This window comes from Nannospalax galili, unplaced genomic scaffold (assembly GCF_000622305.1).
Source record: "Nannospalax galili isolate Female #2095 unplaced genomic scaffold, S.galili_v1.0 scaffold39, whole genome shotgun sequence".
In the NCBI taxonomy this organism is placed as follows: domain Eukaryota; kingdom Metazoa; phylum Chordata; class Mammalia; order Rodentia; family Spalacidae; genus Nannospalax; species Nannospalax galili.
In genome coordinates this window covers 4,867,139-4,894,728 of record NW_008346683.1, presented here as the reverse complement: position 1 = coordinate 4,894,728, position 27,590 = coordinate 4,867,139, and the positions used below count along the sequence as shown (strand labels likewise).

Here is a 27,590-nt window from a genome sequence, read left to right as displayed (position 1 = left end):
GGTTTTCGGTCTACTAACAGCAGTAGCACCATTAACACCACTGTTAAAGGTAACAGTTCTCAGGCTCACCCCACATAGTTTGACTTGGGGAATTTGAAGGGAAGAAAAACAGTTTTTAATGAGCCTTTGAGGTATCTGTGATGCATTTTGAGGTTTGCCAAACCATTGTTATAGTGTATTCTAGAGTTTTGCTTCAGGAGCAAATTGCTTAATTTTTTCTGGCAATCCATGGTATTAGCATGGGGGAACTGCTTGGGATCTTACTCTTAAATTTTGTTGCTGTGCTTTGACTTTACAGAAATAAAATATGTTTTAAGAGTAAAATCAATTGAGAAATGTTCATATTTGGCAGATGATACGGTTCAGTAGTAGAGCACTTTTGTGCCCTGCACAAAGCCCTAAGTTCAATCCCCAACACTACAAATACATAAATAACTACTGGCAAAATGAAAGAGAAGCACAAGAGAACCTTTGAAATATAGCAGCAGTTCATGCACTCAGATGAAGCCCTAGAGAGGCCTACCTCTTCAGCCCTCTTGCTTGGCCTAAATATAGAAGCATAGCTTTTCCAACTGATCAAAATGTGGTATACACTTTCTTCTAAAATTCTTTGACTAGAAATTGTTATATTCAGTAAAGTAGTAAGCATATCTACTAAATATCACTTGTTATATTTTACATTTTTTGTGTGTGTGTGATGTGCATGTGTGTGTGTGCAAATAGCCCAAGGTTGATGTCTGGAGTCTTTCTCGATCACCCTCCATCTTATTTACTGAGACAGGGTCTCTCAGTTGAACCCACAGATCACCAATACAACTAGTTAAGCTAGCCAGCTTGTTCCAGGGACCCGTATCTCTGCCTCCTGAGCCGTGAAATTATAGAGAGGCTGTCACACCCACCCAGCATTTACATAAGTCCTAGGAGTGCAAACTCATGCTTGCATGACTAGCATTTTAACTACTGCCTCATCTCCCCTACATGTTCTTTCTTTTTTAATATTTTATTTTATGTGTATGTGTGTATTGCCTGCATGTAGGTAAGTGCACCCATGTCATGCAATGCCTGTGGAGGACAGAAGAGGATGTCAGATCCCCTGGAACTGATTACAGATAGTTGTCAGCTGCCATGTGGGTACCGGAATCTGAACCCCAGTCTTCTGCAAGAACAGCCAGTATTCTTAACTGCTGAGCCATCTCTCCAGCCCATATTCTTTCTTAAATAGTTGTATTTATAAGAAAAGTGAGTTGATTCCTTAGAAGTGGTATTACTTTTCAGGAGACCTAGTAAAAAGCTGCCTACCAGTCATTATGTGAGGCAGGTCTATCATCAGAAATGACATGGCAGCAACAGCTGGGATCAACCACTGCTGTAAAACAAAACTCGTCTCTTTGAACTTTGGGTGATCTCTAGTTAGCGTTTAGACTAGGTTTCTAACTATAAATATCGTAGGTACCCCTAACCTCTTTTAGTCTTTACAGGTCTCAGATTCCCAGTCTGACTATGTAGAGCCATCACAAACTCTAATTTATCTTCATGCTGTGCGTTTTCCTGCTTGTGTCTGAAGGTTGGAGAAGAAAGAGATCATGTAGATTTTTGTTGTTGCTGTTGCTGTTTTGGGTTTAGAAAATAAGAAAATAAGACACCTATGGAATATGAAATACATAGACTAACGTGTTCACATGTGTAATATTTTACATTTTTATACATGTTTCTCAAGTAGGAAGATAGGTGATTCCTTTCTTGAATACAACTGTGTGGGAGTAAAGGTTATTTGATTCTATCCTAGGATTCCCACATGTGAAATAGTGTATGCAATTACGCTTTTGTCTTAAATTTGACAGGTCTGAAATGAAAAAAGAATTCTTCTGCCCTCTATGTTAGGGATTGCCATACTTCCCTCCAGCCCCAAACTGCATTCTGACAAAGATTACTTAGCAGTGATATTGCAGCATTAAAAGAAAGCCCACTTCTGCTCCTCAGGTTTGGCAGGGGCAGTGATAGAGGTGACATTGTTAGTTTTTTTTTGTTGTTGTTGTTTTTTTTCCTTCCAACTTGTCAAGCAAAACTCCTTCATACCTTTATTTAAAGTATATAATTGGGGCTGGAAAGATCGCTCAGCGGTTAAGAGCACTGACTGCTCTTGCAGAGGCCCTGGGTTCAAGTCTCAGCACCCACGTGACGGCTACAAACTGTCCTTAACTCCAGTTCCAGGGGAATCTGAAGCCCTCTTCTGACCTCTGTGGCATTACATGACATGGGTGCACTCACATACATGCACGCAATACACTCATACACAAAAAATAATAAAATATTTTTAAAAATTAAATAAATAAAGTATATAATTACATTTAAAATTAATATTTCCAGCACAACCCAGCAGCCTCTCTCCAGGGAGCCCTCTGGGCCTAGTCCTGCCCTCACCTCCCTCTGCTTCCCTGGGCTGAACAACCTACCAGCCTCTTTCCTGGACACTGGGGCTGACCCCTTGGACCAGAACTACCACTGCTTCCTGATCTCTTGCATACAGACAAACCCAGTTCCTTCTCGAGGTCCCCAGGAGCCCTATGGGCCTGGTTCCACCCTCACCTCCCTCTCCTTCCCTGGGCCTGCACAACCCACCAGCCTCTCTCCTGGGAAAGTCTGTCACACCCTCCACGCCTTGACTCCCCCAGCCTCATTCACCCTCCCATCTCCCCCACCCATCTCTCCTAGCCTGGGTACTGTCCCATTCCTTATCTTGGCACCCCAGACACCGGGGGAATCACCACTGCTTCCTGATCCTTTGCATCCAGACCAACCCAGTTCCTTGTCACGGTCCCCAGGAGCCCTCTGGGCCTGGACCCACCCTCACCTCCCTCTGCTTCCCTGGGCTGCACAACCCACCATCCTCTCTCCCAGGAGCCCTCTGGGCCTGGGCCTGCCCTCACCTCCCTCTGCTTCCCTGGCTTGCACAACCCGCCAGCCTCTTTCCTGGACACCAGGGCTGACCTCTTGGCTTCCTGATCTTTTGCATCCAGATCAACCCAGTTCTTACCTACAGTCCCCAGGAGCCCTTGGGGCCTCTTCCTGCCCCCATCTCCCTTTGCATCTCTGGGTGGCACGGCCACCAGCTGCCCAAGACCAGCATCTTTCCTGGGCCTTGCTCCCAGGACAGTCCAACCCCCAATTCCTGAGGACATCATTTTTCCTGGAGGGATCCAGACCTCAGGAGAAAGCCTGAGATGGCTAAGAAGCATCTTAAAAGATGTTCAGCATCACTAGTAATTATGGAAATGCAAATTAAAACCACTTTAAGATTTCATCTTATCCCAGTCAGACTGGCTAAGACCAAGAGAACAAATGATACCAAATGTTGGAGAGGATATGGGGAAAGGGGAATGCTCATCCACTGCTGGTGGGGCTGCAAACTTGTTTAATCCCTATGAAAAGCAGTGTGGAGAACTCTTAAAAAACTACAAATGAACCTACCATTTGACCCAGTTATACCACTCCTTGGCATATACCCAAAGAACTCATCCTATTGCAGATACACTTGTACATCCATGTTTGTTGCTGCTCTTTTCACAATAGCTAAGAGATGGAAGCAACCTAAGTGTCCCTCAACTGACATGTGGATAATGAAAATGTAGTTCATTTATACGATGGAATTTTACTCAGCAATAAACAAAGCTGAAATTATGAAACTTGCAGGTAAATGGATGGAACTAGAAATGGTTATACTAAGTGAAGTAACACAGATTCAGAAGAAAACAAAACGGCGTATGTTCTCCCTCATATGCAGATCCTAGCACGAAATCCTTGTAAGTGAATATGTATCCAAACATAACTACAGGAGCCAGGATAATGAAGAAGAACCAGGGAAGTAAAGGAAAAGAATCTGAAAGAGAAGAACAGTAGAAAACAGGTGTTAACAAGGGAGATATGGACAATAATGGGGTTATTTTAAGGGGAGGGGGGAGAGGTTATCCAAGCAACCTAGGGGATAAAGGGAAAGAAGGTGCTCAAGAGAGATGGGACCATAGAAGGGTATTATTAAGGGAGAAATGGAAAAAACGGGGGCACCTTAAATGGGAAACCATGGTGGAAAGGTTAGAGAATGTTAGAAATAAAGAATGCCTACCTAGTTTTAGAAAACCAGAGGGAACCACATTAGGCCAACAACCTACTGACAAATTGTACGTACAACCAGATCAAAGAATGTATGTAATATATGCCTAGGCAAGGTTTATCTGAGAACGTTTGGTCTTTGCCCAAGCTCTGTTTACATGGTATATGGTAATTGAAAGTACCAGACTGGTGAAACTAACCTTCTTAGATGTTTAACAGCCATACTTTAAGGCCTATACTAATTTGGTCAGGAAGACATAAAGGACAATTTTTGCCCCTTGCCCTCCTAGGTCAACTAAGTTCCAGGGGACCATGAGCATCTCTCAAAATGTCCTGTAACTGTGGTGAGTCACCTGTCCTCTTGAGCAGAGAGGTGGTGGAGACCCCACCAGATGGACCTGAACCAGTGTCTAGTCTACAAAGAGGAGGGTCAACACGGAGGAAACATTTCCTCCATGCTTCCAAGCGAAGCCAGCAGTGGTTGAGCAGGACCTTTGACTTATCTTCACATAGAACTGGTAAAAGAAAGGAGCCAGCGGCTCCTCCCAAGCCCATGTGATCCCTGAGGAACAGATCCTCAAACAACCTTAAGAGTAAAAATAAATTGTTTTATCTGGGCCAACTGTAGGGTCTTAAACACCCAAGAGGAAAGTATAACCAAAGATTAATGGGGTCAATATAATTTTTAAGAGTCCATATGTTTAGCTAAAGGCTACATAACAAGAAACAATGCCAGACAGGAGATGCCTTCCTTTGTGTTATTGGCCAAGATGGCCCAAGAGACTCCCAGACAGTAACCCAGCATAGAACTGGGAAAATGAACAGAAGACCCCAATCTTATCTAAAGGAATATTAACAACTGATTGCTGCTAGATGAGGAACAGCTGATCTTCCTAAAACAAGCTCTCTAGATAGGCTGACTAGGTTCAGCAGATGAACAAGCACTGGAAAATGGCTGGGGGTATTGACAACATTGAGGACAGTAACAGGGATTACAGAGTATGTGGGCTCTAGTATGTGGGATGGGGGAGGTTATGAGAAGGTGCCATTTGGGAAGTGGGTATATAGATGAATAATACTGTGTGGGATATTCTGTATGATATACACAGAAAAATCAAATTAAAAAAAGACATATTTGAGGAAGAAGTATAAAAATTTACTTCATGATAAATAGTACAAGTGATAAACATTACCAATGAAATCTACCTGATGACTTTATATCCATAGTCAGGTACTAAGGATCCGAGTGTAACTGACTGTGACTACTAATCATCAGATACATAAAGATTAGAGACACGTGCAAACATCTAAATGTTAGTAGCATTAAAAATGTAGGAAACAGCATATTTTAAAATGAAATGGAAATCTTCTTTAAAGGGTTAAAACTCATTCAATTTTATATCGTACAGAGTTTATACTGAGTTCAATATTGTATAACAGTAGTAAGTCAACTGTGAACCTAAAAATTTATAGCCACTTTTGAAAGAGATGTATCCTTGCTCTGGATTGTGTTACTGAATATGTGAAAGCTGTGATGAAGTGCTTCTTCTAATCATGTGGTTATTTCCATAGCTGACTAGGATGTACCAAGAAGATGCACACAGCCTGGGGGTATTGGGGATCCATGTTTGACCTCAGGTAGCACCTTTTTAAAGAGTTAAAGTTTGATGATAGGCTCATAGGAAGTTTGTAAAAGTCTTATATTGGCAGTTTTTGTTTTTACAACATGATGGGGTACAGAAATAGATTAACAATAGGATGAGAATACTTACTTGATCTACACATGAAGGTAAGCTTGAGAGACACAAACTTGCAGTATGAAAAGAAAGCTAACATTGAATTTTGAAGGGATGATCAGTAGATATTAAATTTGACAATAGTACAAATAGTTACTTTTCAAACACAAGATAGACTTATACTTTGGGTCCATCATAAAACATCTGAGGGCGTGATGGCAAGATTTAGATCTAGGACTATTGCGTATATTTGCATGATAGACATTCTAAACTGGGAGAAAGGGGGTAGCTAAACTTTTGTTTGCTCTGGGCTTTCAAGAGCCATGAGACCCGGCACACAACTGCTGAGAAGAAGAGGGGCTTTTTTTGTCGTCGTCGTCGTCGTTGTTGTACTCGTCCAGTGACACAACACCTTTGTAGTTTGTCTGCCAGGAGGGTGTCACCTTTTTGTAAGTGGTTTGAGATATAATATATGCCAGATAAACTCTCTTTGGGACCCCAGACTTGAAATAACTTTTATCAATTTATCAACAAGGTTTCTTCAGAGGTCATTTGGTTATTAAGTTTTACTAGATCTTAACTACAAAGGGTTCTGGCATTCTAAAACATGAAGCATAGATTCTGAAGAAATGCCACAACTAAAAGCTCGCAAAGCACGCACCATCCTAACTCATCTTACAGCTTGCAGGTACTATGGGCAAGTGAGAACCAGTTCTGAGCATTAGTTTTTACTTTGGGAAAGGAACACCTACGAGTCATGCTGATTATCCTCTGCCCTAATACTTATTTAAAAACTCTGTTAAGATGAACGCTATCTAGGACATTCAATCAATTTAAGGTGGAATATGTGGTTTTTATAGAAGATGTAATGGACCTAGAAGGTAGTGAATGCCTACTCTAGTCGGTGCCTGAGCCACCGACTCACTCTTCCCAATGCAAGTAGCTTATCTCTCTAGTATACCAAATAAAAGTTATCTTCCAGTTAGGATACTTTTATGATTTATTAAAAAAAATAAATAAAACCTTTTTCTAGCCAGATCTTTAGCACACATTGGTAGAAAAGCATTGCTTGAAATCCTTTGAGTCAGATAATGATTTGCATTCTTGTTCTTGTTTTTCAGAAACTCTGTGAAGGCATCTTTAAAGTCCTTGGAAAGGACGTCCCAACAACATGTCAAGTGTCCTGCCTGGAAGTACTCCGCATTCTCTCCAGAGACAAAAAGATTTTAGTTCCTGTAACGACTAAGGAGAATATGCAGATACTGCTGAAACTAGCCAAGCTCAGTGAGGCGGATGATTCTTTGGAGAAAACATCAGAGTTCCCAGTTATTGTGGAATCATTAAAATGCCTGTGTAACATAGTGTTCAACAGTCAGATGGCACAGCAGCTCAGCCTGGAACTTAATCTTGCCGCGAAGCTCTGTAACCTCCTGAGAAAGTGCAAGGACCGAAAATATATCAATGACATTAAGTGCTTTGACTTGCGCTTGCTCTTCCTCTTGTCACTTTTGCACACTGATATCAGGTCACAATTGCGCTATGAGCTCCAGGGACTACCGCTGCTAACCCAGATCTTAGAAAGTGCCTTTAGCATCAAGTGGACCGATGAGTATGAATCGGCCATAGACCATAATGGACCTCCTCTTTCACCTCAGGAGACAGACTGTGCCATTGAGGCCCTCAAAGCTCTCTTCAATGTGACGGTAGACAGTTGGAAGGTGCATAAAGAGGTAAGACTGGGAAGAGTATTCTTATCTACTTGGAATTTAATTGGTCTGGGCTGTCCTTACAGCTGCACACAAAAGAGGAATGCTAAGTAGGGAAAAGGGAAAAAAGTTCCAGATTCCCTCATGAGTCAGTTCTGTGAACTGAAAGATGTTTCTTTACTATTGTTGTATTCTTTCCATTGTTTACTACCTATCAGGTATAGAGTAAGGATGGACTACTGTTTTATAAGTGCCAGATGTAGCTAGTTTTTGAGTTCTATCACTTGTCTTTTTTAAAGAACAAGGTTTAAATTACAAGATTTGAAGAGAACAGTATAGGTACTTTTAATGGCTGCCATCTGAAGAATTAAAGTAAATCCAGTTGATTAAAATTGATGAACCAAAATTGGTATCTGCACAGAAGGGTAAAAGTCATTATGCACACCTATCATAGTGTTCTAGGGCGTTACTTTATGAAGTACAACTAGATATCCATGCTTATATTCAGTCTAGAAAACAGGCATAATTACATCAGAGTGTGGGAGAAGTTTTAAACCACTTGACTTATTTCTAGACTAAGATCCTTCCTTCTCTGTGGCTTGGACCTTCCGACAACCCCAAGTGAGGCAGATTTGATAGTTTATACTTGAGTACCCACAAGAACAATATGCTAAACATAAACTTACTTTCAGGAAGTCAACAATTTTAAGTGAAGGGGATATAAACTCTTTCCTTTCTTCAAGAATCCTAACATTTTTCTCTTGTTAACCATAAAAAATTTAAAAATTACCATCAGAGATGGGGATATACACCTTTTATCCCAATTCTTGGGAGGCAGGGGCAGGCAGACCTCTGTGAGATTGAGGCTATTCTGGTCTATATAGCAGGTTTCAGGCCAGCTGGGCCACAGGAAGACCCTATCTTAAAAAAAAAAAAAAAGTGAAAACTAGCCCCTGTCTTTTTTTTGAAAAACACAATTACCTAAAATGCAGGTTAACTTTTTGTTATGTAGCAGGTTTCAGGCCAGCTGGGCCACAGGAAGACCCTATCTTAAAAAAAAAAAAAAAGTGAAACCTAGCCCCTGTCTTTTGTTGGAAAACACAATTGCCTAAGATGCAGGTTAACTTTTTGCTATGTCCATTTGAAGTGGATCTTGCCCTTGAATACAGATCTGGTTTTGCCAGTAGCTTTCTTTACCAGGACTGTCTCGGTGAAGCAAGCTGCAGTGGGAGTATGCAGCATCTGAGCTGTAAAGTGCAAATAGGTCTTATTTTGAAACCAAATATTTGAAGATCAGTCCTAACAGCTGTTTTAGATGACTGTGGTATAGTCAGTGTTTCCTGAGACTTGGCAGTGAAGATGTGGAAAGCCCACATGCTCCATTTATGCTTTGAAATCAAATATTTGAAAGTATTTAAATATTATGTCTCTGCTTATTTGGCACCTTCTGTGGTTATTTTTCTTACACTGTTTATTTTGGTGTTTTTAAGTTCTCTATGTAGTTGTAAGAGCTCCTCTGAGACTTGGTTTGCCATTGTTGGAGCCTCTTTTATTTAAGATATGCCCAAAATAGTAACTCACACTGTTCAAGTTCCTGACAAAATGATTTGTAATTCAGTGACTGCACACACACACACACACACACACACACACACACACACACACGTGATAGCATGTAATAAAAGTAAATTGAGACAAGCTTCTGGTAGTGTGCCTCAGCTAACAGGCTTGAAGAAGCTCTAGAAAATGTTGAAGTAGCAAATACTCATTCCATATTATCAAATGTTCTCTAAAACACAAGAATCTACTGATGAAGGATCGATGGTCCTAGAATAGATATACCTGTGTGAGTCATTGGTCAGTTGATGTGTATGCTAGGAAATGTGTAGTTATGGTACCTCTGGGCTGATGTTAAAGTTTTCAGAAATATAAAGTTTTGAAATTAGAATCCTTGCCAACCCACTTAGAAAAGAATGTCTTCATGTATCTCCAAATTCAGCTTTTCACAAATGTCATTCAGTCACTCAGCAGATCTGCCTGGTCTGCATACAAGTTCCAGGCCACCTGGGGCTACCTGGAGACCCTGTCTCAAAAAGACAAAAAACATACAAACCCAACCAACCAACCAACAATAAATAATAAAAGATTAAAAAAAAAAAAAGGTACCTTACATTATTGTTGCTATTACTGTTTCTTTTTAAAACTTTGGGTTGTAGCTAGGATTTCATTAGGAAGAAAAAAGTTCTGCAGCCAGGACAAGCAAAAGTTGTTGTCAAAAGACAGCTACCACCCAGTTTATTAAAGATGATAAATCCTGGGGCTAGAGAGATGGCTCAGCAGTTAAGAGCACTGATTACTCCTGAAAAGGACCTGGGTTCAATTCCTAGCACCCACATAGTGACTAACAGCTATTCTTAACTCCAGTTCCAGGGGATCTGATGCCGCCTTCTGACCTTCATGGGCATTGTATGACACAGGCGCACTAACATACATGCAAGCAATATACTCATACACAAAAAATAAAAATAATGAAAAATTTTAAAAAGATGATAAATCCTTATGAAAGAATACTCATAAGTTTGAAATACTTGAATATAAACAACCCTGATAAATAAAAATATGAAAATATAAGTATTTATAAAGATGTCTCAACCTCCTAACAAACTTCCTGCGTAGAGGCAGTTGATTGCAATTGCTTGCTCTTTTAAGCATGAATATAATGGATTTTCTTGTAAAGTCTTTGTAGCTACATTTCTGAAAATAAGGGGCCGAAAGATTTCAAAATTGTAAGACTTTAAAAATATATATTTCCATATTTTGTCCACGTATATATTTTTCAACTCTGGATATTTAACTTTAGATTTTTGTGCCTATTTTACAGCTTAACAGTTAAAGGACATAGAGTTAAGCTGTTTGGTTTGAGTGTTAGGTACTTAGCTATGACGGCTCTCCTTTATATTTCACCAAAACCAGAAAACTAATGACCAGGTTTTTCTTGAAGTTTAACAGATTAGTGCCACTTACTCATTTTAGTTCATGCCTAACTGTTAAATCCATGACTGCATGCTGATGACATCATCGACAGGTTAATTTAGAGATTCCCTTCCTTCAAACTGGTCTCATTTCCACTTTCTCCCTCATCCTCTCCCCTACTCCCTGCCCCTCCCCACCTTTCTCCCTGTTTCCCTCTCATAAGGATAGAATGTTTGAAAAGGTCAGTGATTTCTCCAGCAGAGCATAAAGTTAGTTCTAGAAAAGGTAGTTTGAAATAGTCTTGTTTTCTCCTGCTATAATATTTTCCGAAATATCTCCATTGATGGAGCAATTTGTTTTCCAAGAAATCCTTTGTTTAGTGTGGCACATTCCCTTCTCCCATACTTCCTAAACATCAGAGCAATGTAAAAAGAAAGCGTAGGGCCAGCAGACACATTAGAGACAGACAGCCCAGTGCAGACAGAGAAGTACAAGTGTCTAGGTGCTTGAAAGATGCTGTTTGTAGAGGTTGTTTCAGTAGGTGCCCATAAAAATTAATTGCAAATGTCACATTGAAACAGCAGTATTATTCTAGAGATGTTGAAAGACTGTGGGAAAGACTAGACTACTACTTAGATCAAAGTGCAGCTTTGGGCTACACAGTGTTTAATTGCTAAATTGTCATTTCTCTTTTTTTTAATTTATTCTTTGTTTTTTTTTTCCTAAGATTTTGCTTTACTTTTAATTGCACGTGTGTGTGTGCATGTGTGTGTGTGTTTGTGTGTATGTTCACAAGAGTGCCTGCAGAAACAAGAGGGCATCAGATCCCCTGGAACTGGAGTTAAAGGCAGTTGTGAGCCACCGGATACGGGTGCTAGAAACTGAACCCAGGTCCTCTGCACCACTGAGCCATTATTCTAGCTCCCAACCTTTTTTAAATTGTTTAATTGAATTTTTGCAAGTTTTGCACATTTTGATCAAATTTAAATCCCCTTCCCCACCTGTACCTCCACCACTACCTCCCCACCCAATTTCATGTACGTGTGTGTGTGTGTGTGTGTGTGTGTGTGTGTGTGTGTAAAGGCCTATAGAGTCAAACTTGTCCCCTTCAGTTTGGATCCATACACTGGTCATCCTATCAAGAGTCTCATCCTTAAAAGAGACTGACACCACCCCTCCCAGCAGCCATCCAATAGTTCTTAGGTAGGGTTGGGGTTTCTAACCCACATGCCCATGTCCATGCTGGAATTTTGTCTGGCTTGAGTTTACATAGGACTTGTACTGTTACCATTGCTGTGAGTGCATATGAGTAACTGCCAGCTGTCTGGAAAACTCTTGTTTTCCTGTGGCATGCACTTCCTCTGACCCTTACAGTCTTTCTGCCTCCTCTTCTCCAATGATCCCTGAGCCTTGGGAGACAGAAGTTTGATAGAGGTGTCCTGTTTGGGGATAAGCAGTCTGCACTGCACTGCATGTTGGTCAGTTGTGGTATTGTGTTAATCACCATCTACTACATAAGGAGACTTCTCTAGTTAAGAGTTGAGAGATGCATTAATCTATAGGTATAATAATAAATCATTAGGAGTCTGTTTAGTATTATATCTGTTTTTGAGAATAATAGTATTGGGCTCTCACCTATGGTCTGTGATCTGTCTAGCCACAGGTGCCTAGGCCTGATATCAATGTCAGTTATGGGCTCCATCTTAGAAAGCAGACCTTAAATCCAATTAGAAAGGGGTTGAGGGGGCTGGAGAGATGGCTCAGTGGTTAAGAACACCGGTTGTTCTTGCAGAAGACCCAGATTTGAATCCCAGCATCCATATGGCAGCTAACAACTGTAACTCCAGTTCCAAGGGATCCGACAGTCTCTTCTGTCCTCTACAAGCATTGCACGGCACGGATGCACTTACCTACATGCAGGCAATACACGCATACACATAAAATAAAAATAATAAAATATTAAAGAAAAAAGAAAGGGATTGATTACTCTCATACCGACTTTTCATGTCACTCTTGCACCAGTGGACATATCTTGCCAGGCCAGTTGTAACAAGATTCACAGCTGGGTAAGGATGAGGATTAGTTTTCTCTCTGGTCAGTAGCATGCATAGCACCTTCTAGCACTGTGAAAGCTAGCCAGCAGAGATGAGGCTTTGAAGTCAGTAACAGCTTGATTTCTCCTTGTTTGTTCTACAGTTTGTGTCTGCAGATCTTCAGAAATAGTGAAAAGTAGGCAAAGGCTTGAGTAGGAACTTGGTAGAAGAGCTGAACAAATAACATAAAGTAAACATAAGAAGTTCTACTTTGTCATCTTAACATGCACAAAAAAAACAAGAAGCTACTGCATATCCATGAAAACAACTAAAATTAAGAGGCCGAGAGTGTGAAGTGTCAGTGCAGCTATAGAGAAACTGCTCACATAAATGGATAGGATTGGTTATGAGGTGTGCACTCTGGAGAGGCTTTGTAACTATCTACTTAGAAACACTGTTCAGCCAGACTCAATAAAGGAGAATCTGAAGTGTGACCTGGTGCATTCCCTAAGGCTCAGCATCCCTTCTTCTGGTTTTAAACCCAGCACACTCCAGATAACGTGTAGCGAGGATGTTCATGGCGGCACTCTTCAGAATACTACAAACAGGAAGCAGTCCAGGTGCCCATTGGGAGTAAGATGAAGAAGGAAATTGTGACATATTCACTGTAATATATTCATATGAGAGCAGTGCTTTTAAAATTACTTTGCATGTGTAAGTATGTGTGTTCACATGTGTGTAGGCACATGTGTGTGCTGGTGTGTGTATGCCTGTGGAGGCCAGAGATTGACGTAGGATGATTATCCACCACTTTACTTGAGGCAGGGTCTCGCTGAATCCAGAGCTTGCTAATCCTGCTAGACAAGCAAGCACTTTATCCACTGAGCCATCTTCCCAGCCCCAGCAGTGCACCCCCATCCCCCAGTGCTTCTTTTTAATCTATGGAAAAAGCCCAGAACTTTTGCCCCTAGCCGTCTGAATGAAAGTCTTCTGCTGTACAGCTTTACCCCAGTACCAGAGTGCTCAGAAAGTCTCCAAATGCTCAGACACTAACGCTGTACTCATGGCATCGCACATCAGTGCCAGGCAGGGTGTGGCTTAGCCCAGGACGTCAATAGCACTGCCGTCAAGTGATGAAAAGAACAACTGGAGCTATATACAGCACGGGTCAGTCTCACAACCAGACATGTGAAAGTCTGTGTTTTGTGATTCCAATCACATAGAACTCACTAGTGGTAGTAAAAGTTCAGATTTTTGAGGAACATTTCGATTAAGAGCACAAGAATTCTGGGGTTATTAATATTGACATTTTCATACTGGTTGTACTAGCTGCTCATTTTGTGAGAACTTACCTAGCTGTATACATGTAATTGGGCACTTTTCTATGTGTATTATATTTTGCATTTAGATTAAAATTCATTGATCACCTATTTAGCACATGCCTTCTCTCTTTATGAAGATAATTAGCAGAGGAAATGAAGTGTATGCCAGTTTAATTAAACATGTGAAATTAAAAATTATGATTTTACAAAAGAAAACAAGATTGATAGATCATGTGGCCAAAGAAGGAGCTTCTCCAGGAAGGCATTTTAGCTGAGCCCGAGGATAAGAAGGAAGTCACAGCATGAAGAGCCGAGGCAAACAGTTGAGTGATTGCAGAAACTGCTCTGAGCAGAGAAATAAAGACAATCAAGTAGATTTAGGGCACAAGAGTGCATTACAGACAGAAAGTCAACTTGGGACTAAGTGATGTGAAAGGGAGGAAATGGGGTAGAAAGAAGTATTTTGATTTGCATTGCAGATGGGAGAAGATCAAAATAGTTTTGCAAGAAGCTTGCCAGGGTTGGCATAAGCCAAACTTAAGCTCTAGATCTGATTTACATAGTGAGAAACCCTGTCACATACCAAAAAACAAGGGCTGGGGATGTGGATCAGCGTTTAAAAACTTGCCTGGCATACACACAATCCCTAGTAACAGAGGGTGGGGGGAGGGAGGGAGGGAGAAAGAGGGGGAGGGAAGGAGGGAGGGGGAGAGAGAGGAGAGGAGGGAGAGGGAGAGGGAGAGAGAGAGAGAGAGAGAGAGAGAGAGAGAGAGAGCAGTTTTTAAAACCAAACAAAATATGATCTTATCAGTAGTTAAGTAATGGTTTATTTTGACATGGGTTTCAGTGTGTTTCGTGCAATTTGAAGTAAAAGCCTGCTTTCAGGGCTGGGTTGTGAATGAGACACTGTTACTCCAGCTCTGCCAGTCTCAGTGCCCTTGGCATTCCCACTGGTCCCTCTTCCCCTTTGCCCTCTCCCCTCATCCACAGTTGTCTCTTCGCCAGTTCACGTTTCAGCTCTGTCAGTCTCACCTCATTTCCTTCCCTCCCTTTCCCCTTCCCATCCTGTTCACATTTTATTGAAAGGCTTAAAACATTTTTTTATGCTTATCATCTTCTTTAATCCTAATAGAACCTCATGTTTGTGGAGACACAAGCGGGAAATGGCCTGAGGTCATAGCCCAGACTCCTGACTCCAAGTGTAGTATTTTGCCCACTATACCATTGAGACCTTTGACTCTTTCAAATCTGCATATGCTGTGTTGTATTTTAAATGTTTTCAGCCATATTGTGAGTAATGAAGGTGTGTTCTATTGTTTGCTAGAGTCTGAGAGAGGTATCTTTTTTGAGGAGCTGTGTGAATATTGTGTGTGTGCACGTGCACATACCTGCATTTCACTTTTGCTGCACTTGAAATCAATTATATACTAAGAAAATTTGAAATTATTAATTGCTTTTGAAGTAATTAAGAGCATTCTTGTAGCATATCCAGGCTATCATAATTACCTTAATTTCATCTGTCATCTTAATTATGTAGAAAAAGAGAGACCTTGTTGCAGATGGCTAAATAGGTTGGAATTGGGCTAAGAAGATGGCTCAGTGATAAAATGCTTGCTGTGCAAGCCAAAGGAGCAGAGGTCAGTTCCCCAGCACCCAAATCAAAGCCAGGTGGGCTTGGCAGCCACTTGTAATCCCAGTGCTCAGAAGGTGAAGACAGGATCCCTGGAGCACGTTGGCTTGCTAAACTAACCAAACAGGTGAGCATGAGATTCAACAAGAGACCCTACCTCAGAAAATAAAGTGGAGAGCCATCCAAGAAGACACTCAGTATCATCTTCTGGCCTCTACACACAAGTGCACATACATGCACCCACACACATATACACATACAGAGAAAAAGAAAACTAAAATAAATTGTAACCCAAGATCTCATAATAGATGCAGAGGTAGGAGAGGGAAACCGGATGAATACTTAGAACTTAGTTTATTTCCCACTGCTAGCTTTCTTCTCTCTGACTCCCTGTCCTCCCTTTATTTTTATGTGTATGAGTATATTGCTTGCATGTATTTTATAAGTGCACCCTTGTCATGCAAAGCCCACAGAGGTCAGAAGAGGGCATCAGATTCCCCTGAAACTAGAGTTATAGACAGTTGTTACCTGCCATATGGGTGCTGGAAATCGAACCCAGGTCCTCTGCACAAGCAGCCAATGCTTTTAACTACTGAGCCATCTCTCCAGCCCCTGACTCCCTGTCTCTTTAATACCACTACCAATGAATAAGGATTAGAAAAGTTGGAAGAGATAAATTCTGATCATTTGGTGGTAGTTATGTGGGGTCTGAGAGATTAAGAAGATGGATTAAGGGGGTTGGAGAGATAACTCAGGGATTAAAAGAATACACAGCGGGGCTGGACAGATAAGAGCACTAGCTATTCTTGCAGAAGACCCAGGTTTGAATCCCAGCACCCACATGGCCACTAACAACTGCTTGTAACTTCAGTTCCAAGGGATCTGACACCCTCTTCTGACCTCCATGGGCAGTGCACAACACGGGTGAGCTTACATCCATGCAGGCATAACACTCATAAACATAAAAATAAAAATTAATTTATAAAAAAGAGCATGTACTGCTCTTTCAGAGGACTAGAGTTCTGTTCCCAGCACCCACATCAAGAAGCTCACAACAAACTGTAACTCCTCCAGCTCCAGAGGATCTGTATGCCTTTTGTCTCTATGGACATCTGCATTTGTGTGTGCACATGCACGCATACACACACACACACCGTTTAAATTTTTTTTAAAAAGAAGATGGATTGGGGCTGGAGAGATGGCTCAGTGGTTGAGAGCACTGACTGCTCTTTCAGAGGACCTGGATTCGATTCCCAGTATCCACATGGCGACTACAAACTGTCCTTAACTCTAGTTCCAGGGGAATCCGATGCCCTCTTCTGACCTCTGTGGCATTGAACAACACAGGTGTACTCACATACCTGCAGACAGTATACTCATACACATAAAATAAAAATAATAAATAAAGTATATTTTTTAAAAAGATGGATCAAAATGGACATCAATGGCCAGGCATGGTGGTATGTGCCTATTGTAGGCTCAGTACCTGAGAGGCAGAGGCAGGAGGTTCATAAGTTCAAGACCAGCCTGGGCTACATAGTGAGACTTTCTCTTAAAAAAGAAGAGAAGAAGAGGATGGTGGAGGGGAGGGAGGCTTTCTGAAAATGAAAAAAATCCCTAAGTTGAGCCTTCAGAAAAGGTCAAACAGAGTAGCTTAGTCAGCACCACTTAGTGGCACCAGACACCTCTGCAGGTGGTTGTGGTTATTTATTTTATGAAGTAGCAATGATTTATGTAGTATTGCCTTGGAATAGTTCCTAAAGTATCTTCACATCTCCCTGTATGATACAAGGATGTTTTGGGGTCAGATGACATGTTAATGCACCAGACTCCTTTATTAAGGCTTTCAATCCCCAACTTTACCTTTCCTTTTTTTTCTTTTTTAAATTTTTTTACTGTAGAGTGATTCTCACCAGTTCCGTGTCATGGCAGCTGTCCTTCGCCATTGTTTACTAATCGTAGGTCCAACCGAAGACAAAACGGAAGAGCTGCACAGGTGGGTATCCTCTGCGCCTGCACCTCAGTGGGGCACACCATCAGCTCTCCTTGTAGTTATGCTTCTAGTGTGAATGACTAGTTAGGGGTACAAGAGAGCGAAAGCTACTGAGTCAGGTGGCCAGAGTTGTGCCTTAGTGTGAAGTGTTTATTCTGCCTTCTTTATTACGTTTACGTCCAGCTTGAGAATTTGGCATTTGTTGTATTCAGCAATGAAATCCAGAACAACAACGATACCACAGAGTTCTTGTATACTTTCTGTGTATGGCATTTTGCTAATTGCTGTCTAAAGAATTCATTTCAGGGTTGGGGATGTTGCTCTCTGGTAAAGTGCTTGCCTACCGTGTATAAGACTCTGGGTTCAGTCCCCAGCACTGAAAAGAAAGTTACCTTATTTTACTCGTGACACATCATATACACACAAGTGTGAGCTTTTCTGTAGGTTCTGGGGATTCAAACTCCAGTCCTCACAAAAGCTTGATGGAGTTGAGTCTCTAATCCCCATGCTCTTATGGAGAAATGGGAGTTGGAGACAGAGTCCCCAGAAGCTCATGGGCCAGCAAGCCTGTGTACACAGCAGAAAAACAGCAGAGATACCAAGTCTATCAAAGCAATGTGAAAAGTAAAGATTGGCACCTGGGGTTGTTTTCTATCCTCTCACGTGAACACTGTGTTCACACACACACAAATGATGCAGACATATGCTTACACACATCATATACACACAAATAAAAAAAGATATATGTATATTATATTTAAAATTACTCAAATTATATGAATTGTCAAAGATATTAATGGACTGTTAAAATTCATAGTTCTGGGGCTGGAGAGATGGCTTAGTGGTTAAGAACACTGGCTGTTCTTGCAGAAGACCTGGGTTTGAATCCCAGCACCCACATGGCAGCTAACAACCGTCTGTAACTCCAGTTCCAGGGGATCCGATGGCCTCTTCTGTCCTCTGTGGGCATTGCATGACATGGGTGCACTTAGCTACGTGCAGGCAATATACTCATACACATAAAAATAATAAATAAAATAAAAAGTCATCGTTCCTTGGAGCTGGGGGTCTGTAGCTTAGTAGAGTGTTTGTCTTCTGTGCACAAGGCCCTGGGTTTGGCTCTCAGCACTGAAAAATAAAAATTACCATTCTCTGAGAACAGGTGGATGGGACTTAATAAATTTTCCCGTTCTTATTTATTCTAAATTTGACTTACAGTAACAAAACATCTTACTTCATTATAAGACTATTTGTGCTTTTTCTGTAAGAATACAGATGGTATGTTAAGCATTTCAGTAATGTAAATATACAAAGAAACAACTGGCATTAGCTCTACTTTATAAAGTCCTTAACATAAGGTTCTTCCTAATAGTAGAAGTACCTCTGGAGTACTTAAAATTTTCTAAATATGACTTAAATAAAAAGTTTATAGAAGCAACCATAGGATAAATTATATATACTCTTAGTTCTCAGTCATCTGTATATTATTTTAATATTTGGATCAGTGTTTGATATCACATTGAATGTATAGGCAGATTGTCTTCATGTACTCTTTGTCCTATAATCCTTGAAAAGATTGTGCTCTTCATGATTGGAAAGTGTGAATTCTAAGGTGGGTATGGTAGTGAACATCTATAAAACCAGCATTCTAGAGGTGAGGTTATCAATTTCTTTCTGGTCAACCTAGGCTATATGATATGAGACTCTCAAAAAAAGTAAATTTTTCTTTAGCAACAGAGCAAACATTCCTTTAATTTTCTTAAGACTGTCCATAGGGGAAAAAAATCAGATTATCTGCAATAAATCATATCCTAAAAGATTTCATTCAGTGGGGCTGGAGCAGTGGCTCAGTGCTAAGCTCATCAGCTGCTCTTGCAAAGGACCCCAGTTTAGCTCCCAGCACCCACATGGCAGCTGACAACCATCCCTAACTACAGTTCCGGGGACCTGACATCCTTTTCTGGCCTGTGTAGCCACTTCATGCATATGGTGCACTTAAATACATATAGTCAAAACACTCATACATATAAAAAAAATTTTTAAATACTGTTTTAAAAGATTTCATTAAGCATTTTTACCCTCTAGTTTTTTTTTTTTTCTCTCATGATCAAGAGACACTAACAATTTCAACATTAACAGTAAAAGAAAATTCGTTTCAAAGCTCAGAAGTTTTTTTTTTGTTTTTTTTTTTAAATCAAGTATCACAGGGGGAGGGTCATATAAGGCTGTAAAGAGAAAGAGTTCTGACAGGCATTGCTAGTCTGGTCACAGATGCACTGCCAAGATTTCTCAGAAGAATGAGTTTAATGCTTTAACACCCAGGATGTGTCAGAAGAAAGTAAAACAACATAGAGATATTTCGAGTCAGATTTTTTAAAGTAATCGAATTACTCTACTTTCCTTTGTGATACTTCTCCTTTTGTTTTTAAATTTGTCTTTATGTTAGAAGCTGCTTTGATAAAAATCTGTCAGCCTCACTGTAAATGTGAAGGTATATCCTTAGAGTGACAGATAGAATTATGAATATCTCTCAAAGGCATTCCTGTGAGATTGAGGTTGCTGCTGACTCAACAGTTCTGCTTACTTAACAGTTTACCTAGAATGGCCCTGCATGTCCCTTTAATCAGAATTAAAGTGATTAGTGTCATTTTGAACAGTGATGACTCCAGGCTAATCCATTTAAATACAGAGAAAACTGCACTAACCTCAAGACCTATTTTAGGAGCTTACTGCTGTTAAATTAGCTCCTCCATAGTGACCCTCAGTGCAATACTTGTATAAAACAATGCACATATAAGAACAAATTAGATTTTTTAGGAAGGATATTTAAAAATCGTCTTTTGTTCTTTGAAAAGTTATTTTCAAGTTTATTTTTTACTCTTTTTGGTGCTTTGATTTGTTTTAAGGGAAACTATAATGACATAGGTAGGTAATCCTGAGATTAATGTAGTTATATATTATCAAACTGTAGGGGTTATGATGATAATTATGTAAGAATTCATAAATCAGCCTTTTCCTGGCACTTAGCAAGCCCTTAACAGGAGCCACCTCTGCTGTGCTTCTTCTACTACTGTAATAAGCATATTGACTTTTAGATCCAATATTTAGTTCAAAATCTTTTTAAGTTCCTTCTTGATTTTTGTTTTAATATTTTACTTAGGAACTTATTTCTGTGTTTATCCTATAATCATGTAAAGAAATCTGTTTTCTGATAGTCTCATTTTTTTCTGCAGTCAGAAATGCTGTGATTACATGCACATTAGAAGATTCTACAGGTGCTTTAGAAACGTAGAAAGAGCGAGTGAGCCAGCAGCATTTTTCTGGCATATTCTTCTGTAAGACAGTGCCATTATTTTCCAGAGAAATGTAGACATTGACATAACTGAAATGGGTTAATGCACAAAGATAGCAGACCTTGACCTTTATTTCCATTTACCAACATTTTAAGTGCTTTTCCTGTTTCATTCCCTTTTGTCTAAACTTACAACAACTACTTAATACCCACCTATCTACTTTTTTGGTTAGAAGACATCCTATTTCTGTTCCATTTCTATGCTTTGCCTGAAAGTATTTTCAGTGTTCCTTTCTGTAATTAATAAGGTTTTCCATAAACACTTAGCTACCAAAGTTGCATATGATTTATTTTATTTTGGAGAGGAAATCGATGGTGATGGCTTACGTGGTGGTAAGGAGAGGTCAGAACCGGGTCTAGCTTCATTTATCTTACTCTAAATTTTAGTTTCTTTTACTCACTAAGCATATTAGCATGTACGTTTTGATCCACTGGAATGAATTTTTGTGTGATACTAGGTAAAGATCCCCCTCTTCTTTTGATATTTTAGGTATTCATTTTCTCCAACATTTGTTGAAAAGGCTTGGCTTCTCTATTGCCCTTGGCGTTTTTGACCAAATCTGTGAGGGTTTGTTTTGGGGTTCTTTATTCTGTTCTGTCGGTCTGTGTATAAGGTCATTACCACAGTTTTCTGATTGCAGTAACTGTTAAGTTTTGAAAACCAGGATATGTGAATCCTTCAAGTTTTCCTCCTTTTGCAGAATTGTTTTGGTTCTTCATAGTCCCTTAAGATTCCATATAAATTTAAGGGTGAATTTTCCCATTTCTATAAAAATGTCATTGGGATTTTGGTAGGAATTACGTTGAGTTTGAAATATCAACACCTTAACAGTGTTTGGTCTTCTAATCATCATATATAGCACACTTAATAAATTTTTGAAAATGAGATTATTTTATTTTCATTTATATTCATTAGTCAGCACTTTACTATGTGTCTGGCACTAATTTGTGCTTTAGGACAGCAAAGATCAAAGAGTGCCGTCCATCCCCGAGGTTCCTCAGGATGAGTAAGGTCAGTTCTTTTGGTGAATGCTGTCTCAGATGCGAGCAAGCATTAAAGATACGTGGGAAAAGAAGCATTTACTTTTGAGATACCAGGAAGAAGTATTTTGTTTTGTTATTATTAAAGTTTCCAACTCTTTAAACTGATTTTCCGTAACGTACCAATTTCCTAGGTAAAAAGAGATGTTCTGAGGTGTTCCAAGGACTCCCCAGTACATGGCCTGGAGGAACAGAGACACTAAATGGGGAGACAAGACATAAATATTATGAAAAGTTAAATAACAGCTCAAGACAAGGATAGAAAGAGACCACAAGATAGTTGAGTAGTTTTCAGTTCACTGTGGTCTGACAAGAAGGGCTCTTCCTCACTCATGCTCCGCCTGTCCTCCACCCTCTTCCTGCCTCTGAGGATAGCTTTTTCTGCTGTCTGGAAGCCTCCTTCAGGCTTACTTTCTTGCCTATTTATCCCTAAACATCAATTCATCCTTTTACCTTCTTTTTTCTTCCTCTTTGCCCCATCCTACCTACCAGTCTCAACATACCCAACCCCAGGCCACCTCCATAGCCCTGTGGGAATGTTACTCAACTGATAGATGGGCTCATCTTCTCCACTGCATACACAGTTGTTCTTCAGAAAGCAAGTATCTGCTTAATATTGTCTCATGGCTCCTCTCTGTCTTAAAGATTAAGAAAAAACAAAACAAACAAAAAAACCCACCTTTTTGTTGTTATGGTGCAAATACCTGTAATCTACAACCTCATTAGCCTGGTCAGTTCTTTCATCCTCTATACACAATTCTACTAAACCTTTGCAACTTTCATCAGGCCTCACACCCCTGGCAGCTGATAACGTGTTTTTACTTAGTAAGATGGCTTGGCAACATGGGGAAGGCTAGTAAGAAGACTGTAGGAGTCCTAAGAGCCTTCAGACTCTTGGCATGGTCATTGAAGCCTGGCATTTGGATCATCTCAACCCTTTCTACAAGACTTCAGGGAAAAATGTTATGCTAAGTGTTACACAGGCTCTGTATAATAAATTGGGCAGTGTGTTCCCACCGTGGCAGTATGCCAGTAACATAGATTTCTTCTGAATGAAAACTGTCTCTTCATTGTATAATATTGGATGGATCCATAGAATTGAATCTGAGACACTGGCCTCAATCTTAGGGGAGTCTTCTGCCTTTGATAACATCCCCTTTCCTATTGTCAAGCAAAACATTTTCATGGCACTGATCCATTCCTTCCTCCTGCCTCTCAGCCTACCATTCCACAAACCAGATGGCTCTTTATTCAGATTAGTCTGTCCTTCTTTCCTCCTTAGACCTAGTCTGCATATTAGGGTCTTCACACTTGCTCTAGCTAGAAATGCTGGAGTGTTTTTACATGTTTCTTTGAGGAGTTGGATGCTTCTTGTCATTTAGAACTCAGTTCAAGTGCAACTTGCTCAGACCTCCCTGACCTCCTAATTTAGACTCATGTATTTTCATGCATACAAACACATTCTGTCCCTATTTTATCATTTGCTTCATTTTTTTCATGGCACTTAACCACTAGCTGAAATAATATTGTTCTTTTATTTTCTTGCTTATTCATTATTTCCTTCTTTTAGTTACAAGCTTTAAAAAAAAAAAAAAAAAAAGGGCTGGAGAGATGGTTTAGTGGTTAAGAGTGTATACTGCACTTCCTGAAGACCCAAGTTCAATTCCCAGCACCCATGCCAGGCAGCCTACAACTACTCCAGCTCCAGGGGATCTGACACCCTCTTCTGGTCTCTATAGGCATACCCACACATAAGCACACACACACAAATAAAAATAAAGCCAGGCATGGTATTGCACACCTTTACTCCCCACACTTGGGAGGTAGAGGCAGGCGGATCTCTGTGAGATCGAGGCCAACCTGGTCTACATAGTGAGTTCTAGGTCAGATGGGGCTAAAGGGAGACTAGACCCTATTTCAGAATAATAAAATAAAAATGAAAAAATAAATCTTTTTTTTAAAAAGAATAAAGATCTTAGTGGTCTTCACCACTATATCCCTAGCACCCAGAGCAAGTACATGTGTGTGCATAAGTACTAGGTGCTCAGTAAAAATGAACTGGATAGAAGGATGAATGGATAGATGATGACCTTGCTAGCCATTTAATGGTAATTGGAAACTCAGGCAGGATTTTCCTCAAATCCTCAAGTCCTTAGCATAACATACAAATTTATTGCAATCTATATCTGTTCTTATTTTTGCCATTTTCAGAAAATTAAGTGGTTCTCTTCCCATCCAATGCTATTTTTATACCTTTTGCATCTGCCTCCAGAGATCATATTCTAACATTAACTCCTCTTCAATATCTTCAGTCTCCTTGGGGGGTGGGCTTCAAAATGTGAATATGCCGAGAGCTATCTCTTCTTCTCTCTTCTCAAAGAAGAAAAAAAAAATACTTCATCAAAATGTTATCATGGGGGCTAGAGAGATGGCTCAGTGGTTAAGAGTGCGGACTACTCTTGCCAAGGCCTCCAGCACCCACATCAGCCAGCTCACAGTAGCTTACCTCTTCTGTCCTCCAAGGATACCCACATTCACTCACGTGCACATACTTTTACACACACACACACACACACACACACACATACACACAATTAAAAATAATTTTTTAAAATGCCAGGCCATCTTTCAGCAGATAAAGGCACTTGCCACCTGACAACCTGAGTTGGATTTCCAGAACCCATGAGGTAGAAGGTGAAAGCTGACTCCCAAAAGTCACCCTCTGACTTCCATACAGTGTACGTGTGCACACACACAACAAGCACAAACACACAAACACAAAATAAATAAATAAATGATATAGCAGAAATTTGTTTAAATATCTTATTCCTCGGAGCTATTAGCCTGTTTGTTTCTTATCCTGTACAACAGTTTTTTTAGTTTTCTGTGCCATTGATCTCCAAAGGTTTTGATCATTTCTAGACCTAAATAGGCAAAAATTTTTAAGGTCTCCCTGTAGCACCAGCAGGCCTGGAACTAACTATGTAGACCAAGCTGGCCTCAATCTCACAGAGATCTGCCTGCTTCCATTCCCCGCCCCCAAAGGAAAAACATTTTGAACACACCCTAAAATATGTTTATTTTTCTGTAAATTATGTATATATACTGCTAGTTTATATGTGGAATAAATCATAAGCTATTTGTAAAAAGAAGCAATAAAAAAGGATAAAAGATGGGTATTTGAAAAACGTTTAAATTAACCTGCCACAGGCATTTTGTTTGTTTGGTGTTTTTGTTTTGTTTTGTTTTGTTTTTTTGAGACAGGGTTTTCTTGTGGCCCCAGCTGGCCTGGAATTCACTATATAGAAGAGGCGGACCTTGATCTCACAGAGATCTACCTGCCTCTGTTTCCTGAGTACTGGGATTAAAGGTGTGCTGGAATTAAAAGACATGTGCCACCATGACTGGCCAACTACAATTAAAATTCTTAATTAATAGAATTTTCTATATTTTACACAAGTGGTATTTAAATATGTTACTACTTGTGATGGTTTTATCATTAACTGATTTCTCAGGGTATATTGTATATATAAGGAAAGACTCAATAGTATCACGATAGATGTAAATTCATATTTCATATAATTTCCTCCTTTAAAATTTTCAACTTTTCATTTTTATGTTTTATTTATTAAACCCAGGCTGGCCTCCAACGGGCAATCCTGTCTCAGCCTCCAGTGTGCTGGGATTCTAGGCATGTACCATCATGCCTGGATTAATTTACAATTAAAAACCTATGTGTTTGTGAATGTTTATGATGTAGGGATGGATGTGCTTGGGCAAGTGTGTGGGGGTCAAAGGACAACTTTGTACAGTTGACGCTCTCCTTCCACCTTTATTGTGGGTTCCAGGGTTGATCTCAAGTCAGCAGGCTTGTTCAGCAAGCACCTTTACCCTCTGAACCATGTAGCCAGTCCAGTTTCCAAGTTTTTAAAACAAATTTCTGGCCTGTAATCCCAGTAGTCGGGAGATAGAGGCAGGAGGATCAGGGGTCCAAGGCAATTGCCAGCTTTATAGTGAATTTAAGGTCAATCTAGTCTATGGGGGACCCTGTCTCAAATTCTACATAGTGAGTTCAAAGCCACCCTAGGTAACATGAAATCTACTCTCAAAAAAAGAAACCTCATTTCATACCGTAGCTGCTTGGGTTGTCCAGGTTTTCCTTATGATATGGCAAACTAAAGACCGACATTTTCTTGTCAGAAAGAAAAGAAAATGTGCTGCTATTTTAAGTAATATCTTCAATTTTGGTTTCTTTTGCAAAAATAACTCAATGTGGTTTGCCCATTTTATAAGAATTCGTTTAGTTTCAAACTGAATAAAACAAAGTTGTGAAATAGCAGTGACAGCATGATTAGCAGATGTGAGGCCCTAGGTTTGATCCTCAGCAGTCTTTTCCCCACTCCCCCCAAAATCATGGGGGAGGTGCTGGAGAGATGGTTCAGCAGTTAAGAGCACGTCTTTCTCTTCAGAAGTCCAGAGTTCAGTTCCCAGCACCCATATCAGGTAGCTCACAACCACCTATAAGTGGGGAATCTGATGCCCTCTTCTGGCCTCCAAGGTCATCTGTACATGCATTGCATATATTCACACAAACACACATACAAGTAAATGAATAAATAAATAAATTAGCAAAAGAAGCACAGATAAAATAATATATACCTGCCTAACTGAGCATTTGTTGTCACTTGTAACATGAACAACTCAGAAAGCAAGTGACAAAGAGAGAGGGCTCAGCATTTCAGCTCTTCCCTTGATACTTTATTTGTGTCTGTGAATGGGGTGTGATTCAAGTGTAGGTACCATTGTTAGTGAATTTGTTAAATACCAAAGTGAAACTTTTCAATTTTTCAAGTAGAAATAGATTTTAAAAAAATAGAATTTTCTTTCTTCCTGTGCCCCAGTGGATCATTTATGTGCCTCTGAGGTTACATGTGCCCAGCCCTACTTTATAGAGTACCTTTGTGCTTACTATTTCTGTGGGCTTACCCTATCAATCAATGCTCAGTAATCCAAATTGAGCTTTAAGAGTATCAGTAAACTACCTCATCATAACAGAAGCAGGAGGCGTAGGGAAGTGGTACTGTCATCAGCCTCCTGTTGCTTGCCTCCTCCTTCCTCCCTGCACCACAGAAAACGCTGAATAGTGAAAGTTATTTTGAGTAAGAACAAAGGTATAGAGGTATGACATTACCTGATTTCCTAATATATTATAAAACTTTAGTAATCAGATCACTAAGATTTGCATAAAAATAGACATATAGACCAATGAAACAGAATAAAGATCCTAGAAATAACCCCACATCCTATACATGTGTAGTCAGCTGTACTTATGCAAGGCTATAAAGAATACAGTAAATGGTCCTAGGAAAACTGGGTTTCTTCATATAGAAGAATAAAATTAAAACCAGACCTCACATCATACATAAAAAATACATTCAGAATGGATTAGAGACCTAAAGTCTGAAACAATAAAACTTAAACAAGCTTGTAGACCTTGGTTTGGGCGATGATTTTTTAATGTGACACCAGAATAACAAACAACAAAGGCAAAAATAGATAAATAGGAATTCATTAAACTGAAAGCTGCACAGCATAGGAAACTACCAGGGTGAAAAAGTAAACTCTGGAAGGAGGAAAGTATTCACAAACTTCTTTCTTCCCCTCCTTCCTTAATCTCTGTTAAGGAGTTTATTTATC

The 27,590-nt window shown here is 39.9% G+C and overlaps 1 protein-coding gene across 11 annotated transcripts in view; it reads left to right on the top strand.

Annotated features, from left to right (window-relative positions):
- Ric8b (RIC8 guanine nucleotide exchange factor B) overlaps positions 1 to 27,590 on the top strand; it is a 115,345-nt gene that overhangs the window by 32,413 nt on the left and 55,342 nt on the right. For all 11 annotated transcript variants that reach the window (XR_003851093.1, XR_607609.3, XR_003851094.1 and 8 more), the window contains exons 3-4: positions 6,965 to 7,573; positions 17,409 to 17,503. Coding sequence is in view for 6 of the 11 variants with exons in the window: in XM_008843120.2 (XP_008841342.1) it covers positions 6,965 to 7,573; positions 17,409 to 17,503 (704 nt within the window). In the remaining 5 variants the exon portion in view is untranslated. The remainder of the gene's footprint in view (positions 1 to 6,964; positions 7,574 to 17,408; positions 17,504 to 27,590) is intronic.